The sequence below is a fragment of the Pygocentrus nattereri genome, chromosome 7 (genome assembly GCF_015220715.1).
Source record: "Pygocentrus nattereri isolate fPygNat1 chromosome 7, fPygNat1.pri, whole genome shotgun sequence".
Classification (NCBI taxonomy): domain Eukaryota; kingdom Metazoa; phylum Chordata; class Actinopteri; order Characiformes; family Serrasalmidae; genus Pygocentrus; species Pygocentrus nattereri.
In genome coordinates this window covers 7,787,371-7,805,000 of record NC_051217.1, presented here as the reverse complement: position 1 = coordinate 7,805,000, position 17,630 = coordinate 7,787,371, and the positions used below count along the sequence as shown (strand labels likewise).

At 40.4% G+C, this 17,630-nt stretch overlaps 1 protein-coding gene across 1 annotated transcript in view; it reads left to right on the top strand.

Moving 5' to 3' along the window:
• Window positions 1–17,488, top strand: part of nup205 (nucleoporin 205) — a 24,536-nt gene extending 7,048 nt beyond the window's left edge. Inside the window, exons 11-42 of the mRNA XM_017685475.2 lie at window positions 219–369; window positions 1,203–1,411; window positions 2,145–2,327; window positions 2,620–2,670; window positions 3,672–3,881; window positions 3,981–4,218; window positions 5,721–5,910; window positions 6,018–6,138; window positions 6,468–6,549; window positions 6,729–6,893; window positions 7,169–7,293; window positions 7,389–7,503; window positions 8,006–8,155; window positions 8,368–8,439; window positions 8,535–8,692; window positions 8,841–8,921; window positions 9,091–9,282; window positions 10,356–10,563; window positions 10,666–10,764; window positions 10,881–11,026; window positions 11,454–11,645; window positions 11,896–12,017; window positions 13,005–13,143; window positions 13,228–13,354; window positions 13,441–13,514; window positions 13,674–13,805; window positions 14,659–14,764; window positions 14,927–15,087; window positions 15,532–15,661; window positions 15,869–15,973; window positions 16,079–16,137; window positions 17,072–17,488. Coding sequence (XP_017540964.1) covers window positions 219–369; window positions 1,203–1,411; window positions 2,145–2,327; window positions 2,620–2,670; window positions 3,672–3,881; window positions 3,981–4,218; window positions 5,721–5,910; window positions 6,018–6,138; window positions 6,468–6,549; window positions 6,729–6,893; window positions 7,169–7,293; window positions 7,389–7,503; window positions 8,006–8,155; window positions 8,368–8,439; window positions 8,535–8,692; window positions 8,841–8,921; window positions 9,091–9,282; window positions 10,356–10,563; window positions 10,666–10,764; window positions 10,881–11,026; window positions 11,454–11,645; window positions 11,896–12,017; window positions 13,005–13,143; window positions 13,228–13,354; window positions 13,441–13,514; window positions 13,674–13,805; window positions 14,659–14,764; window positions 14,927–15,087; window positions 15,532–15,661; window positions 15,869–15,973; window positions 16,079–16,137; window positions 17,072–17,224 — 4,446 coding nt within the window. The 3' untranslated portion in view covers window positions 17,225–17,488. The remainder of the gene's footprint in view (window positions 1–218; window positions 370–1,202; window positions 1,412–2,144; window positions 2,328–2,619; window positions 2,671–3,671; window positions 3,882–3,980; window positions 4,219–5,720; window positions 5,911–6,017; window positions 6,139–6,467; window positions 6,550–6,728; window positions 6,894–7,168; window positions 7,294–7,388; window positions 7,504–8,005; window positions 8,156–8,367; window positions 8,440–8,534; window positions 8,693–8,840; window positions 8,922–9,090; window positions 9,283–10,355; window positions 10,564–10,665; window positions 10,765–10,880; window positions 11,027–11,453; window positions 11,646–11,895; window positions 12,018–13,004; window positions 13,144–13,227; window positions 13,355–13,440; window positions 13,515–13,673; window positions 13,806–14,658; window positions 14,765–14,926; window positions 15,088–15,531; window positions 15,662–15,868; window positions 15,974–16,078; window positions 16,138–17,071) is intronic.
• The last annotated feature ends 142 nt before the right edge of the window (window positions 17,489–17,630 follow it).

Below are 17,630 nucleotides of genomic sequence, written 5' to 3'. Positions count from 1 at the left end.
TTAGGTGTCTTGTTCAAGGACACCTCAGTCATGTGCTGTCGGCTCTGGGGATCTAACCGGCGACCTTCCGGTCACGAGGCTGGATCCCTAACCTCCAGCCCACGACTGCCCATCTTATCTTGGCCTTATCTTAGGTTACCTCAACAGTAAACTGATTGTTTTTTACTTACGATACACCATACCAAACATATAATTTTGTTTGTATTTGTATTCTTTAGGTGGTTCTCTCAAAGTTTGTACGTCAGATGGGGGACCTGCTGCCGGCTACTTTGTACATCCCCTATTTGCGTATGCTGAAGGGGCTTGCCAATGGGCCTCAGTCCTCTCACTATTGCTTCAGCCTGCTCAAGACCAATGGAGCACCTCATGGTAAATACTATAGCTGCTTAACATGCCATTCCCAGAAAGTGAAACAGAGGAAACTGCTTGGGTTTCATTGGAATATAGCCATGCTGCAGTTCATTGTGCTGTTCTCTGTAATGATCTTCTTAAATATATAGGGTTATATTATATTATAACTTCGATAATAAACTTTTACATCTTACATCAACAGCTTTCGGTAGTAACAGACGGTTATTGTCTTTAGATCAATGGCGATTAACAATATCATTATAATTGTTAGAATTCCATGTGACTCTTACCCTATAGCTTAATTAAATGAATTAGTTAATGCAATATTAGATATAATTACTATATCATTATTAATTTGGCTGCATTTTGATATTGCTTAAGTTTTTTTTATCATTACTGTATTCTACACAGTCAGCATATAACACATCAATTGATTCTTCATGTACCTTTGGTTGATGTTTATTGTGTGTGTGTGTGTAGTTTGTGTACATGTGGAGTTGGTGGGGTTCTGTTTGTGTTGCCAATTAAGTGCAACATTTTCATTGTATTCATTTTTGAACTGTATGTTGCTCAGAATGATTTTACAATGAGAATAGTTAAATAAAGGTATAGTGCTAGGAGGCAATCATGTGAAAGAGAATGAAAGAACAATAATTTGCACTTTAAATTCTTGAGATATTCGAAAATATGAATTTTCTATTCAAAGGCTAATGGGTTGCTTTGGCTATGGCCACTGAAATGGCTAAACTATTGATTAGGAACAAGCACCCTGGTCATTTCATTTCTGCTTTTGTGTCAGTGTATATTATGAATTGTCCAGCTCTGTAACAGGCCTGTATGTATATTTACAGGAGAGAACTTGCAGGGTGGTGTATCAGGAAGCCCTGTGTCATGGGAGCACCTGTTCCATTCTCTCATGCTGTACCATGAAAACCTGAGGCGTGACGTCCCCAGTGCGGACTCCACTCAGTACCGACACCCGCCCATCAGAGGTATCACACAGAGAGAATTAGACGGCCTGACTGCCTTCCTCCAGCTGCTCACTACCATCGTCACTTGGGTAAAATGCATGCACATGCTTAGGCCAAATGTTATATCACTCTGCAATGACATTAGGTTAGTTAGTTATTTAGCATCATATGTAATTCCTGATCTACATGCAAGAGCCACGATTGTTAGGGCTAACATGACCATGAAGTTTTAACTGGCATAAATAATATCTATTAAAGTGGCTTGTCACCTTGTTTTCTAGCTGTCTTTAATTATTAGCTCACACTGATAGTACTGTCGAACTGACACTCTCCCGCAGATGTCTCAGTTGCACAGCATCATGTGGTGTCAAGCTAATCTTATAAAAACCTCTTTTTGCTAGCATACATGCTAAAAACCTAAGAATTGGCTACATAGCAGTCACATAAATATTAATTTATTTATTAAATATAAATAACTGCTTGTACAGCTCTCTAAACATGTTAGAGAACCACTTTAGAACTTTTTTTGGTCTGTGGTGTGTCTCTAATAATGCATTTACTGTTTTCTTTTATTTACATTTGTTTGCCTCACCCAACACACCTAATTCACATTTTGTTTGTTTGGCTTTAATGTTATTGTGAAGTCAGTTAATTGTGCAAAAATGAGTGCAGTCAGCTTAAGTAACTGATTAGCTCAAAAATTGTAATTAAACAATTATGTAATCATTGTGATAAACCTGAAAATTGTGTTTGTGAATTGTATGTGATCAAATAGGTCCATCCTCATTGTAGAATATATTTGCATGATGTTTGTTTCATCAGAGTGAGAATGCACGACTGGCTCTTTGTGAGCACCCTCAGTGGACTCCTGTGGTAGTGATGCTGGGTTTGCTACAGTGCAGCATACAGCCAGTACTGAAAGCCCAGCTCCTGCATGCCCTCGCTGCCTTCGGCAAGTCCCCTGAGATTGCTGCTTCTCTTTGGCAGTCTTTGGAGTATACACAGGTAGGTGCCAGCTACAGACTGCAAGAATGGTACACATGTTTATAAAATAATAGATGAACTACGGTAGTATGTTTTTTGTGTGTGTGTGTGTGTGTGTGTGTGTGTGTGTGTGTGTGTGTGTGTGTGTGTGTGTGTGTGTGTGTGGTTTTTGTTTTGTTTTGTTTTAGTATACTTTGGTATTAAAGTAAAGAACATCTACTGATGAATACACCAGTTGTGTGTCAGTATATATTCTGAAACATAATGTTCTAACTTGATGTGTGTGACTAATTATACATTTTTGTCCTCCAAGATCCTGCAGACAGTAAAAGCCCCTGGACAGAGACAAGCAGCAGGCATAGAGGTGAGCTGTATCTGGCATTTGGTCAAGCTTTTTATGCAGCCTGTTATGGCCAGAATGATAGAATGGGTCAAATTGAATTACACACATGCAGCATAAGAGTGGCAGCAATGTAGTTTTAGCTACCATGTCTATTGGTCTGTACTATTACAGCTGTGCTCTCCTGAGCTGTGCTTGAACTGTGGTCTCCTGTGTGTGGATCACTTAATCACTGTGCTCTAGAGCTAATTACAAAGCATATATATGTACACAGCTCAAAAACTACTCTATCCTTACTCCTTTCAGTTTATTCTCACTCCCATTGTTTTATGCAAGCAATAAAGGCTGCTGTCACAGCAAACCTGCTTCACCATAAATTGCTTTTTAAGAAATTAATGTTTATTAGCTTTTTAGGCTTGTACAGAAAAATACATGTTGTTCAGTTTTTGTAGGTCTATATAAAAATGGTCTATATTTAAAAAAATAATAAAATTCAGGGAACCCCACCCTCTCGGACCTGATTGAAATGGGCTGTACATTACAGAAATCCCTCAAACATTGCACAGTTGAACATTCCACATGGAGGAATGGGCAAAAAGTTCTCCCAGTATGTGTCAGAAACGGGAAAACACTTATAGGAAATGCCTACGTAAAGTTGTTTCTCTCAAAGGGGGCAGTACCAGTTACTGACGCCAGTGGTGTACTTACTTTTTCAAGACAACCATGACATCTCAGTTAATGGTTTTCAAAATGAGTGTCAAGTCAAATCTTTGTTTTTGTTTGTTTGTTTATTTATTTTCTGTCTTTATTCTTCATATGACTATGCTGATGTCATTGTTTTTTCTTTTTCTAGAATAGGATAATGTCCAATCTTTATTTAGTCATGACCAGTTCTGCTACAAAACTTTAATTATAAAATTTCAAGTGAAAGACAAGTGTACCTAACTTTTGGTGGTCAGTTTATGGTCATGAATGTGCTTGCATCATATGAAATTGTGAATGATATTGTGTGCCTTCCCCTATAGGTGGAGTTAAATGAGATTGAGTCCAGCTGTGAGGAATACCCTTTGACCCGGGCATTCTGTCACCTGATCAGCACTCTGGTTGAGAGTTCCCTTCCTGTTAATCTAGGGGCGGGACTGCGTCCACCAGGATTCCAGCCCTATTTGGCCTTCCTGCGGGATGCTGTCTTTCTTCCCTTTCCAACACGAGCCTACCGTCGCCCAGCTGAGAAGGTACTGTGCACTCAAGCACTTACTCCACTGTCCCATGTTTTCTCATGCATTCCCATGCATTGCTTTGAATGCTAAACCATTGTTGTGCTCTCTCCCTAGTGGGAGGTGGCAGAAGCGGTGTTGGAGGTGTTCCACAAACTGTTGCGAGACTATGAGCCTCAGCCTGCAGATTTTCTGCAAGAGACAGTGGAGTTGCAGGGTGAGCAGGTTCCAGCCCACAAGCCCCCAGGGCACAGCCTGATGTTCCACCTGCTCAATGACTCCCCCACCTTGTCCTTGTGCCTCAGCCTGCTGGAGGAAGGCGTCTGCCAACTTGACACTTATGCTCCTTTCCCTGGTCAGTATGTTATAACTGGAAGTGACTCTTTGTTGCTATTTTGACTTGATGAACTTAAAAGGGAATTTCACAGATTTTTCAGAACTTATGCATAATTAACTGACTAGGATGTAAACAGTCAGTCAGAGTGGTTTGGTACACAGTACTTTGTTATTGAGATTTTGAAAAGGTTGCTGCGTCAAGGAAAACTTAAAAGTCTGAAAGAATCCGAGGACGCAAACCAAAGAAGTCACCCTGTGACCCTGCCCTGTTTATGGCGAGCTCGAACACATTCTGGGAGATGGGCCCAGCTGTCAGTGAAGGTTGATCACTCCTGTGACGCTGGCAAAGATGAACTCGAAAGCTCCGGGAGCGACTGGTGTACATTCGTGGTCATAATTATTTACCTCTGGATGAGCCACATGAAGCAACGTGACTCGTTCTTTTGTGGATGCGGATCAATTTAGGAGCGTGATCTGTTCAGACTGATGTTGCGTACAGGTCATATTTAAGATATTGTGAACAGCCAAAAAAAAAAGTTGCAGACTGGATGTGGCGGAGTCATGTGACAGTAGTAAGTTTTTAGGGGGACAGAACATTAACACACAGAGTGGGGAAAGGATTAACAGAATTACAATGCAAACATTGGAAATAACCAGATTTCATTGGTTGCAGGTTCTGAATATCGGTTTCGATTACTTTTCAATTAATTGCTCACCCCTACTCAAAGTTTCTTCAAAGAAAGTTGTTACATGAAGTGGTTAAAATAGTACCTGATGCCTGAGGCATTGTTTTATGGTAGTTCTGAAATAACGTTTTTATCATCAATCACATATGCACTATATTGCCAAAAGTATTTGGTCGTCTGCCTTCACACGCATAGGACCTTTAATGACACCACTATTAAGCCATAGGATTTAATGATGTCTGCCCACCTTTGCAGCTATAACAGCTTCAACTCTTCTGCAAAGGCTTTCCACATTTGTGAGGTCAGACACTGATGTTGGACGAGAAGGCCTGGCTCGCAGTCTCCGCTCTAATTCATCTCAAAGCTGTTCTATCGGGTTGAGGTCAGGACTCTGTGCAGACTAGTCAAGTTTTTCCACACCAAACTTACTTATCCATGTCTTTCTGAACCTTCATTTGTGCGCTGGTGCGCAGTCATGTTGGAACAGGAAGAGGCCGTCCCTAAACTTCCCACAAAGTTGGGAGAATGAAATTGTCCAAAATCTGTCGGTCTGCTGAAGAATTAAGCGTTCCTTTCGCTGGAACGAACCAGTTGGACCGAGCCCAACTGAAAAACAACCCTGTTTTCCAGGCAACTGCCACACTCAAGACTCTGGTTCCCATGACCACTACCGTAAAGAAATATGATAAATTTCTGTGCAATACATCATTTCACATCAAACCACTCTGAATGATTTTGTTTACATTTCAACGATTGAATATATATAGATGGTTGAAATGCCTGCAGAGTGATTGTCATATTGATAAAAATGATGACCATGATCTTGATTGTATAGGTAAGAAGCAGTTGGAGTCAGCAGTGCTGCACTGTCTGAGTCTGCTGGATTTGGCCCTGCAGAAGGAGGTGGTGTTCATGGACCTCTTGAGAGAGAGTCAGGCCTCATTGCTGGTCTCTCCACTAGAACAGCTACTACAGGGTGTCAGTGCCCAGAGCAGACGTGCTGACCACATCATTAACATTGCCAGGTGCCTGTTTGTCTTTCACTTGTTCACATTTGCGCATGCATAAATACTGTTTTACCTAGTGGTAGATGATAATTATCTAATGCTTCTATCATTTTTGTTCAATACAGGTACCTGTACCACAGCAGTTCCAACCCTGAGGCTGCGTACCTAAGCGCTAAGATCCTGCGGCACATTGCACGCTATCCCAACATCCAGACCAGACTGGTTGGAGACTTCACCCATGACCAGGTAACCAAGAGATGCTCTGCTTTGTATTTGGTTACCTTTTCTATTCAATAGGAGAAACTTTATTTATGGTCTACATGGTCTGTTCTAACCATCATATTTTTTTGAAGCAGTATTAAGTTGCAGCTGAGTGGAGTGGAATCCAATTTTATGGGGTTCAGCAATAAAAAAAATGGTTTCAGATAGTGCAGAGGGTCTTGTTTAAAGTCGTTCTTTTGCAGTTATGGGTCACTAGAATAAATAGTTTAAACCATCTTTGCTCATCCATAGTAGAGGATTGTCACTGAAGCAGTCAAAGATATGTTCTGAACGGGTTGTTGTGATCTGAGCAGGCAGTGAGTGACAAGCTGATGGCTGGATTTGTGGAGTGCCTGGATAATGATGAGGCTCAAGAAGGTGTAGAAAAAGCAGATGGTAAGTCAAAATAGAAGTGCATATGTCCGCCCCAACCCCCCCCCCCCTTATGAAGTAGTAAGGTTCTAATTCTGATCTTTTGAACCAAAATCCAGAGCTTCTAACATCACATTCTATTGACTGAACATGTATGAGTCTAAAAGTAATGCCCGCTTACCATATTATTTGTATGAAATCAGACTCCGACCCAGAGAAGTGTGTGGCCAGAATTCGGCATGAGATGCAGATCCACATTCTTAACCTTTTGATCACCTCTCTGGAGCTAAAAGGTCCTAACTTGGCCCTCTACCTGCTTGGCTATGAGGTCAAGAAACCGGTCTCCTCCACCAACCTACAGGACCCAGGTAAGCTTATACTGAATAGAACATGTGCCAGGGATGTACCGATGTAGGAATTGGGAGCTAATGCTGATATTCAGTATTTCACGTTCTCATGTCTTCCTGTGCAAATATTGATGTTGATGCATAAACATTTATGTTGAAATTGGGACTAGAGTCATGCAGTAAAATGAATGAAATACAGATATTTTTGCAAAAGAGCCCAAGAACAAGACTTTGACTTTAATTTATCATTTGTTATAGTTAGAAAAATGTTTGTTGATTTTTGTGCTTTACATTAGGAGTTCTTGGTTGTCCCCGGAGTTGCCTCCACGCAATTCTAAGCTTACTCCAGCGTGGAAGTGAAAGACGTTCTGGACCAATACTGACACAACAGGCTCCACACTTAGCTGAGCTCTGCTATCAGGTACGAAATAAAACACACCAACATACACAATGTTTGCACTACTGTTACGTGTATGTCGTTGTTCTGGAAAAATATATTTTCTCCTTGAACGCCAGGTGATCTACCAACTGTGTGCATGCTCAGACACTTCTGGCCCTACCATGCGCTATCTGAGGACCAGTCAGGACTTCTTGTTCTCTCATCTGAAGCACTTACCCTTCATCCTGCCAGGTTAGTGCCTCCTGTTAGTCATTTAGTGAACTTAGATTGACAATGTTTTGTAAATTTTAAGTGTGGAAAAATATTTGTCAACTTCAGTTAAGCAAAAATCCATCATACTGTCATGTCACTAATGGCAGTGTCAGTGATATTGGAGCAAGAGAAAACACGGACTTCTTACTCCAGACAAAATTGGTCTTCTCTGCCGTTCTCAAAATACACCACTCACATACTCCTGCTCAGATGGAATCTTTGTTTTTTTTGTTTTTTTTTTTACATTCATATTTGGAGAGTTATGTCTTATCTGCCTTTTACAACTTTTCCATTATAGCCAGCCATTGAAGGTTTTGCACCTTTCTTTCCATTCAGATTTTAACACATTTTTTATGCACATGATCAAATTTTTGTTTGCTTACAAAAGAAGTGGAAAACCAGTTACTGACAAGGCAGATCTCTGCACTTTTCACTGCTGTGTGGCTCCTCAATTCACTCTTTTTCCCCCTCTTTCTTCTAGGGAATGAGATTGCGGCTTTGAACCAGATGTCCTGGCTAATGAAGACTGCAGCCATCGAGCTCAGAGTAACCTCACTGAACCGCCAGCGCTCACACACTCAGAGACTGCTCAACCTTCTGCTGGATGACCAGCCACACATGCAGCATGCAGGTAGCACACACACACGCATGTGAATGCATTCTTCAGCAACACTTCACATCTTCAAACTGACATGACTGTCCTTTTCCATATTTACAATGTCACTGACTTTATAAAGTCAAAAAGATGATATTTACCCTTGAAATATTCTTTCTCATACATTTGATTGTATTTCATTTTAAGAAAACATAAATCACTGGCTGGTTCACCTTATTTGATTTCAGATGGGGAAATGGGCATGGATGATGAGAGTAAATCAGTTAGCAGCTTCCTGCATTTTGACACTGTTTCTAAAGGTGAGTTTACAGTGAAGTTTGTTATACTTACATGAACAGTTTTTATTTTAAGTGACCACACTAATAAAACGTGCTGCTATGATGTTCTATTTCAGTGCGCAGGAAACTCCTGAGTGTTCTGGATGCTATAGACTTCAGTCAAGAGGTGCCTGAGCAACTGCAGCTGGACTTCTTTGAGCGCACTCAGATTGAGCAGGTTATCTCTAACTGTGAACATGTCAACGAGCAAGGACACACGGTCTGCAATGTCAAGGTTTGTGTCATCACATTGCTGAGCCCTTCATTCATGTGTGTTCTTCTGTAAGCTGTCTTTCAGCTGTTTCTGCAATCCTTCAGAATTTCCTAAAATTATTATCATTTAGTTCTTGATATTAAACTCTTTGCTTTTCTTTGCCATGCAGTTGCTACACAGAGTGTTGGTTGCAGAGGTCAACGCGCTGCAGGGCATGGCTGCCATTGGGCAACGGCCACTCCTGATGGAGGTGAGAATGGAATTGTTGTTTATAGGCGCTGGGTACAGCAATACACATGCTGAATATCAATCTCAATAATAATAATAATAATAATAATAATAATAATAATAATAATAATAATAATAATAATAATAATAATTCTTCTCTTTCTGTCTCTGTTGCTCTCTCTTTCTATTAGGAGGTGAACTCTATCCTGCAGCAGGTGGTGGAGAGGAACCGGGTGCGGTGCAGTCTGAGCGCTAAGCGGCATGCTCTGCAGAGTTGGAGGAGTCTGGTGGAGACTATCCTCACTGCCTGCCCCACTGAGCTCATCCCTCCTGATCAAAGGCAGCTCATCATCAGAGACCTGCTGCTTGATCTGCATGACAAGGTACTGTACAGAGTTTTTTGTTTGGTTTTCAGAAGCCCTGCAATTTTCAGTCTTGTCAGACATATATTTCACTTTGTTGAGAAATTCAAAAGCTTGGAGTAATTGACTCTTTTGAAGGTAAAACCTACAGTTTTTTTACAGACATAAAAAAAATTATTTTGCACCTAAAGACATTAACTGATGTGTAGGAAGCTATGAAGAGGAAAAAACAATAATTTTAATTCCTATTTTGTTTTTTGGGACCAGTTGGAATTTTTGTTTAGTTCAGTTCATTGTGACCAAATGACTGGACTTTCAAAAATAACAAGTCTCAGTCCACTCCATCAGCTTCAGTGCCTGCTTTCCTTTTATCTAGCAGAACATCAGCTCTGTACTGTCTGCATACTTTGCCTGTTTTAACTCTTCACTATTGACAGACACTCATTCTTGCAGCATGAGCTGATGCTAAAATGGCAGACATGCAGTAAAATAATATAGCAGACATGCGTTTGATTTTGGCACATGAACGTATTCTTGGGCAAGCATCAGCAGCCTGATTAAATTGAGATTGACAGTCTAACCAAAGAAGCAAGGGATTAAGTAAGGTTTATTTTTTTTATTGCTGTAATCATGATACACAAAGACATCAAGCATATCAGTGCAGTGGGTGTATAAAATCTTTTGTATCAAGAATTTAGGAATAGATCTGGATTTTGTGCTATGATGGGCTAATCAAAGTTGAGAAATGTTTTTTGCATCAATCGAGGGGTGGGGAAAAACGAGTGCTTACACCCCTGTCAAACGGACATGTATAATTTGGTGATCATATCTTGAAGTATGTACGTTCATAAAAAAATTGTACATAGAGTATATTTACCGTTATAACCTGTTTACAAAATACAATAAATTGTGATGACTGTGTACTATTTTATGTCTGTCATGTCTAAATATTTAAATATGTTATGTTGTGTGTATAAAATAACTTATTAGTGACAAGTGATTCCAAATTTTAATTATTAGTGCATTCCAGTGTGCTTGAGTCTGTAAACTGACTATTTTGCATTTCTGACTTTTCTTGGACTTGTTCGTTCCAGGTTTTGTCAGAGGATGCTGCAGTTGAGCTGATGCCAGTAGTTGCGGGGGCAGTGTTCACCTTGACTGCCCACCTCAGCCAGTCAGTGCTGTCTGAGCAACAGCAAGGCGCTGGACTTGAGGGGGGTTCTTCATCAGGGTTTGCCTCCATTGCTAACTCTGCCCTTCATCTTATTCTGCGGAAGCTGCTGGACTTTATCTTGTGCACAGGTGGGTGAGGTACTTTTTGAAAGTAAGTTTTGGCTGCTGGGACAGTGTATGCATTGAAGGATAGGCCGTTTTAAGTAAGCTCGTGTTAATGTTATATTCTAGGTGGAGGTTTCCAGCGTCTGCGTGCTCACCTGTATGGCTCTCTGCTCTATTACTTGCAAATCGCCCAGAAACCTGAGGAGCCTGACACGCTGCAAACAGGTAGGCTTGTGCATACCTACTGACTGATGACAGTGGTACAGTGAAGTATTGACAGTAAATGCATGACAGAATATCAAGCATGTTTGTTTACCTTTATTTTGGCTTGTGAATTGCAGGAATGTCCATGTGGGAGCGACTGACTGCTCCTGAGGATGGCTTCTCTAAGCTTCAGAGAGAGAACTTGGCCATCATTGAGAGCTACGGCACTGCCCTGATGGAGGTGGTTTGCAGAGATGCTTGTGATGGACATGAAATAGGCAGGGTAGGAATAATCCTGCAGTCACCTTTTCACCTCTTGGGGCATTTATTTTTTCTGTTTTGCTAATTCTTTCTTGTTCTCCTATTGCTGATACCTCTTCGTTTGCACTTTAGATGCACTTTCCTTTTGGCTGTGCTTTTCTTTGGAGATTATACAAGCTCTGAATGCACATTTGAATGCCTGTGTCAGCAATGAGAACACCTTTTAAGCAGCTGAATTCATTGATGAAAACAGAAGTATACAGACCTTTTGATATATAGTGTACCATTGTTCATTTGTAAGGATTGTTGGTTATTCTTAAACCTGTGGTAGGACTTAAAACAGCATCTGCAAAATAGTTTTGTTGTTATAGTTTACTTTAGAGCGAGTCCCTATTTCTGTATCTTTGTATTCATCATACATTTACATAATTTCTTTTTGTATGTCTCAGATGTTGGCTCTGGCTGTGCTGGACCGGGTTTTGTCTATAGACAGGCAGAGCCAGTGGCTGGTCTATCTGTGTAACAGTGGCTACTTGCGAGTGCTGGTGGAGAGCCTGCGGCAGGATGATGTTGCACTGCAAACTCTGCTTATGCCCCAGCCACCCCTGCTCAAACCCTTATACATCTATGAGTCCAAGATGGTGAGATACCAAGAATGATTGATTGATTGATTGATTGATTGATTGATTTTATTAGACCATTTTTAAAATAAACAATACTGCCCACACTTAAGAATAGTTTATGTCATAATAAAACAATAGAAACAAGTATTTAACTTTCAGTTAGGGCCCTAAGATTTTTCTCTAGCGTGGTCAAGTTAAAAATGTATGTGCTATGTTTACCTTGTTTCTGAAGTATTGATGGGTGTATGTGGTGTTCGTGTGAGTACAGGCGTTGCTGACCCGTGTGGCTAAGACAGCACAGGGGGCTGTGGAGCTATTGTGTTGTGGGCTTGTGGCTCAACTGACTGAGTGCAGAGTGTTCCACATGCTGCCTGAGAACGAGTCATTCAGGTGAGAGAGGGAGAACATGAAGAACCACATGTAAACTAGTGTTCCAGAGTTTGTAATTACACAGCCTCTTAATTGTTGTTGTTGTTGTTGTTACTTTGTTGGCAATGTCTAGGGCTACAACAACTACAACTATTCCAAATATAAATTTAACAAAACAAAAAAGCAATTCAAATAAGCCTCATATTTAAGACATTTTTTCAGTTTGACCTTTCAAACCGCCTGTCGCTCCTGCCTGAAACCCAGCTGTTCATGCACTTTGTGTTGTGACTGTAGTCTTCTTGGTCAACTGCTGCTTTGAAATGGCAAAGACCATTAAAGTTTCCATCGATCCAAAAAAAATTTATTTGTGTTACTGTTATACTGTGAATTTGTTTATCACTGAAATACAATTAGCAAAACACCCCACTAATGCTGCTGGTATCAGTAATTCAGCATACAGTGCTGGGTAGTAGTCACAGGATGCACCAAACTAGCAAAAGAAAAGGAAAGCAGAGAAGCTGCTGTTCCTCTTGGAACAAGATGTAAAGTGGCAGTATGAGAATGAGAGAACTACACACGAAAGGTCTTTTTAGATGCTTATTTCAGTTATTAATTAAAAAGAAAAACAATTATGCTGCAGTTATATCCAAAAATATTGTAATGCTGTATTATCTTGTCAAATTATTTCTCAAGATTTGATCATCAGTTTTGAAATATGAAGCATTCTATTTACAGCTTTCTTTAATGATTTTAGAATAATCTACGACTCTAGTGAATCTCCTTCTTATTATTTAAATTTTAAAGTTTTCACCATGGTAGCCTCATATTAGAACATGTTTATACATGCTTCTGATAACGTATTATTATGTGTTAGTTCTGTATTATTAAACATTAATTTTAAACTGAATGGTGATGAACCACTGTTCAGTGACTTTGTTTAGAGAGCTTCTAGCAGACCTCTAGCAGACCTCTCTTTTAACTTCTTTGTTCGTCTTTCTCCCTTTGTAGAGTGTTTGGTCAGAGGGACCCTTCAGGGTTCATCCCCAGCCCTCTGGAGCGATACAGACAGATTCTGCTGCCAACACTCAGACTCCTGCAGGTCATTCTGACCTCCACCACCACGCACCACCAACAGGGGGCAGCACAGGTATGCTAGGTCTTCACACAGATTTGTGTGTGTGGACACTGACGTGCTGTGTTCATCACAAACAGTAAATGTTTCTGTGTGTAGGTGCTTCAGTGGCTGATCGTGCATTCAGACACTATTCAGTCTATCCTGCGCAGTCAGGATGTGAGTATGGGATCATTACAAGAACTTTCTCTCCTCACAGCCATCATCAGCAAGACAGCACTACCAGGTACTGACTGCAACATGCATACATCTTCATTGTTGCTACCGTTTTGTGAACAAACTGTAAAAAAGTTTTTGTTTTTGTGATGTCAGGAGCTTTGGATTTGGGGCAAGAAATCAACAGTGCAGCCGTGCTAGAATTCCAAGGACACATTGGCAGATTCCAGGTAGAGGAATACCATGGCTTTTTCATATATAAATATAAATATAAATAAATAAATATATATATAAAATAATGTCTGTTATCTCTGTGCTACACTAAGGAATCCAATCCTTTTTCATCATTCCATTTGTACTGCAATGCTGACTTTTTCTCCTCCCACCAGCGTCAGTGCCTTTCTCTGCTTGTACGTCTGGCTGGCACTGAACGTGCTCGCTACCTGAAGCAAATAGAGGAGAGTGTTGCCCCTGGTGATGCTGCAGAGAAGAGGGAGGAGATGGAGGTTGCCATGCAACAGGTATGAAGTCCTAAGTAGTGGATACCTCAGCTTTATGCCACAACAAAGAGCTTGCTTCTTTGTGTATAATGCTGGTAGCATTGTGTTGATACATTGTTGTTATTAGCAAGGCTGCATGCTACTAAAGCTGCAGTAATACCTAGTCTGAGCTAGGTATTACATTCTGTTCATCTGTTTTCAAACTGCTTTTCCCAGGACAATAACGTCACCATTGATAGGACTGTATGTGGATGTCTTTTGTCACATAATCATGAACATGCACCGGCTGCACATTTCATTGCAGTGTTTAAGATAGCAGTTGATATAAAGGCTCTAAATTAACATAGAAACCTTTATTTTATAAGTAGACTTTATTTGCTATGTTATGCTAAGCTAAATGTGCCGTGCATTGGGTTTCTGTTGATTTTAAAGGATTTAGTACTACTTGCAGCATCCCTGCCTGCTGTCAAAAGCTAGAAAATAGGAAAAAACTTTTAACTTAATTTATGCACTTGGATACACTTCACACACAAAAGATTTTAGCATTATTGCCAAGTCTCTCTATACTGCTACTTTCAATGAGCTGTTGACTGGATGAAAAATTTCCCCCAAGGAAGTGTAGCCAGCATGCATGTTTACAAACATTTCGTATTTTATAGGATATACACCATTTGTAATGTTCGAAGAACTCTCACTGATGAATCTTTTGGTCATTTCGTAGTTGTTCCCCAGTCAGTTCATTATGTAGGATGCGCCATGTAGTGAATGATAAATGAGTTGAACTATTCCAAGCACAATCAAATCTGATACCAAACTCATATGAATCTGACTTCCTGTGGACACCCCTCATATTTCTCACTGTCTCCATCATCAGATCTGTGCTAATATTATGGAGTACTGCCAGACGCTGCTCTTGCTAAGCTCAGCTGAAGCCCAGTTCACTCTCTGCCTCTTCAGCCCCTCAGCCAGTGAACCAACAGGTCAGTCCATCTCGATCTCTCTGTCTCTATCTCTGTCTCTCTCTATCTCAATCTCTCACTCAGCCAATGCGCATGCAAATTATGTAGAATGTAAATATGTTCTCTTCTACGCCTTTGTGTAACTGTAAGCTGGTCCTATGTTCTCTCTTCTCTGTGGATCAGACATGGCAGTGCCGTCAGTGTCTCGGGTACCGAGCCTGGGTTTGGTTCTGCTCCTGCTGAAGAACAGTGCAACAGAATTTTTTCGATACCATGACAGCCACAGACAGAGTCTGGGCAAGCTTCAGAGGCTGGAACAGCTCGCCCCAGAGGAGCTTAAAGAGGTACATATTAGTATTGCAACAATAGTACATTTTAATGGCCAGTTCTGATTTCTTTAGTCACATTGATTTTAATGGCTGTTTTTCTAGTATTTTGGCCAGTATTTATTTGTATTGTGCTATAAATGAGCGCATGAAACACACTAGCACATTTCCAGCTATTTTTTTTGTTAGCCAAACTTGCAATATGAATGATATTATCTGTTCAGGCCATTTTAAATCTTTCAATTTTAAATCCATTGCCAATTTAAATAACATCTCTAGTCATTTTCAGCTTTATACAACTCCTGCAAACATGACAAGAAATTCTCTCTAATTACCAGTCTTGTATTTGTACCCAAATTCCTGAATCTTCTTTCTTTGTCTTGCAAATGAAGTTGTTTGAAGACAAATCGTGTTGGAGGTCAAGAGAACTTCTGGTGACTATTGTTTTGTGTATATGTGTAGCTGTGCCAGGGCCTGGTGTCTGGATCAGGTGGAGTGGAGAAGATCCCGTCTGTGCAGAGGAGTGTGCTGGCCAAACGCCGTCTTGTTCAGCTTGTGAACAACCGTGCCAAGCTGCTGGCTCTCTGCTCCTGTATCCTTCAACACACTAATACATTCTCTACTTAGCCACCACCAGAGAGATACTTTGATTTGGCTTCACTTTCATAAGAATACCTTATTTATTTATTTATTTATTTATTTTTTTAAACCACATTAACCCTGGGTTGTTGGAATTGTATCACAGATTTGTCTTGTTTCTGAGGACAAATGCTGTTTTTCTTGACACCGTGTTGCCAAGACATCATTGAGACTTGCCTGTTTGTGATCTGGCGCCACCTAGAGTACTACCTCCTCTACTGCACTCCGAGTGATCCCAAAGACTCCTTGCTTCCAGGATACAGAGGTAAGCCTTCTCTTGTGCCTTGACAAGGTATTCTTTAACAAGAGGCCAGGTTTCCACATAAGTTCCTTGCATTGAACTTCAAAACCCTGTTCTTTGTCTGTGTAGATGCCAGTGGGGGTGGAGGCCTTGGCTTGTCCAGAGTCAGCCAACAGGATCTGGAACAGGTACAAACCACTACACAGACTCTCAAGGGTAGAGATTTAATCAGGCCTGAAATATTGATCCAAACCCAAATAAAGCCCAAGTATATTCTGCTCTCGTCCGGCCTGACCTGACACACTTCACAAACTTTTAAAATACCCAGAATAGAAAGAGCCATTGAAAATCGGGAGACCTAATGAAGTTCAGTGAAACTTCAGTGAAATTGGGCATTTTGAATGATACAATTTGCATGAATGGAAAATCCTTTTTTATTTATTTATTTTTCATTTATTTATTTTTGCCCCTTTTAGTTTTTCACATTGTGTACACACTGAAGTCAAAATAAGTCACAATATCTGAAAGGCAATAGTTTAAGATAACTCAAAGCTCAAGTTTGCATATCTGTTAGTGATGCCTGTTACAAGGACGGTCCACCTCAGAATACTAATGCTACAAATACTGAATTCAAGTGGGCCAAGAACCAGCTTGCAAACATTTGACATGGTCATTTTTGCTGGTTAGAATTTTGTTAAAGTTTTTTTTTTTTTCTTGACTATTAACTAAATAATGTTTTACCATTTAGCATTTTTAGCATTTGGGCTTAAGTATCCCTTTGTTAGCTTGTAGCAACACTGACAGCTGTTCTCATGCTTGCCTTGGACTATAATGCAAACAACAGAGATGACTGGAGTGGGCCAGATGAAAAATTTAAGACAGAAAAGCAGTAGTAAATAGGCTAATTGAGGGCCAAAATCAATTAAAGGAGAAAGCGGAGTTGTGAGAAACTATTTGAGGAAATCTTAATTAGACCTGAGCCTCATGATAATCCCTTTGGATTCACACAATTTCAAACTCCACTCAGTGGAGGATCTGTTGAGTGGTTTATGTACTGAGGGGTTGATTTTGTGTGTGTGTGTGTGTGTGTGTGTGTGTGTGTGTGTGTGTGTGTGTGTTCAGTTGCAGAACGATGTGGCGAACAGCTTCACTGAGCCCTTACAGAGGAAGCTCCTGGAGGTAGAGGGGCTCTATAGCAAAACCCACTCTCGCCACACCTTCATCCAGGCTCTGACACGGAGGATCCGCGGCCTCGTGCGCCATGCCAAAAGTTAGATGCACACTTCTGTCCATTCTACAAGACGTTTTACTGGAGTTTTCCCCACCAAGAGCTTAACATACCACTTACTGTCAGCAGTCTTTTGTTGCAGAGAAAGTAAAGCTGTTATCCAAATCTGACTTGTCTACCATGCTCCTAAATTGCTTTATTTACAAAACACTGTCATGAAATTTTCCACGTTAAAAGATTTTCTGATAATGTTTTTAGGTATTTCGTATTTTCTAATGACGTGAATAAAACAACTCTGAATTGCCAAACAAGACTTTCTAGTGTGGTTGATTTTAGTTCCAGCTCAGGCACTTGGGTAAGCAATTTCTGTCACCAGCATGCAGACTTATGTAGCATAGCACTGAACGAAATAAATCTTAAAACAAGAAAAAGGTCAGTTCAAGGAAATTTAGT